The 1,289-nt window shown below is 29.9% G+C and overlaps 1 protein-coding gene across 10 annotated transcripts in view; it reads left to right on the top strand.

The window, feature by feature from the left end:
- Window positions 1-1,289, top strand: part of LOC122634751 (myelin regulatory factor-like protein) — a 34,633-nt gene that overhangs the window by 24,024 nt on the left and 9,320 nt on the right. For all 10 annotated transcript variants that reach the window (XM_043824014.1, XM_043824016.1, XM_043824013.1 and 7 more), the window contains exon 2: window positions 994-1,087. In XM_043824014.1, the coding sequence (XP_043679949.1) occupies window positions 994-1,087 (94 nt within the window). The remainder of the gene's footprint in view (window positions 1-993; window positions 1,088-1,289) is intronic.

The raw sequence follows: 1,289 nt of genomic DNA, 5'->3' as shown, positions 1-1,289 counted from the left end.
AAAAAAAAAAAAAAAGAAAAAATTCACCTAACAACATTTGGCACGTTCTGAACTGTATTACTGAATCTAAAATTCCTTAAAACTCTATTCTGAATTTATTGTCGAAAGAAAATCAGTATTCCGCAAGTATCAACACTGTACTGTTCACTCGAGCATGATATCGTCTTTGAAACTCAATAACCCGAGAAATCACTTCTCTTCGAACCAATAAATCTCTCTCTCTCTCTCTCTCTCTCTCTCTCTCTCTCTCTCTCTTTCTCTCTTTCTACTTTCTCGTTTTGTTTCTTACACCAAGACTGTATAACTTTATATTTCTCTAGAATCTGTTTAGTCTCGAACGAATTATCAGAACGATAGACAACATGGTTTTACGTATACTCGACGCTTTCTCGATTGTGTTGTCGAAAATCGATTAATAAGGCAATCAATCGATTCTTGTTAAAATATTTTTAAGAAAATATATCGCGTCTCGCGTTTTCTCGTTAACACGAATGTTATTCTTATCATTCAACTGCATCCTCATTTTTGTAATATCACATTGTTCTTTTCTAATACGACAAAAATTATGAACTTCAGATTTTATTACACCTTTATTATATTTTACTTCGATCATATTCGATTATAAATTGCAATAACTATGTAAATTTTAATTTGTAAAAAAAAAAAAAAAAAAACAAAAAAAGAAGAAGGAACAGACGAATGTCCAAGATAATAAAGTAAAAGTAGAATTCTGCGAAGTTTTCTGGAAACAAAATTGTTTTATAATAAAAAGTCAAGTTCCTTTTAAGCCGATAATAAGATAGAAATAAGTAAATCTCGTTGATAATTTTATGCGTAAATTTAATACGGTTTAAAACATTAAGAGTCAACGACATGAACAAGAAATTCTTCAATACTTCACGTAAAACACATGACCTGCAATTCCATTATATATTACCTAATACGAAGTACGAATTTTTGATTTGTTGTTTCTTTTTTTCTTTTATTTTTTAGGTCGAGGCGACTTCGTTGGAGGAATTGACAACGAAGCCTTTGACTTTTCGCAGTTGGAGGATTTCATTAACAGCGACAGCGAACAACCAGCAACGTGAGTTCTTTTTCTTTTTCTTTTTTCTTTCTTTCTTTCTGCTTTTTTTTATTTTTTTATTTTTTTTTATTGAATTTCGTAAACGTTTGATTTTATATTTCGAAAGAAATTCGATGATTCGTGCATGCGTGCATGGCTACCTACGTACGTGTGTGTAAGTGATTGTTTTTTTTTTCTTCTTATTTTTTTTTTTTTTTTTTTT

Source organism: Vespula pensylvanica, chromosome 15 (assembly GCF_014466175.1).
Source record: "Vespula pensylvanica isolate Volc-1 chromosome 15, ASM1446617v1, whole genome shotgun sequence".
NCBI lineage: Eukaryota > Metazoa > Arthropoda > Insecta > Hymenoptera > Vespidae > Vespula > Vespula pensylvanica.
This window is presented reverse-complemented; position numbering and strand designations above follow the sequence as displayed.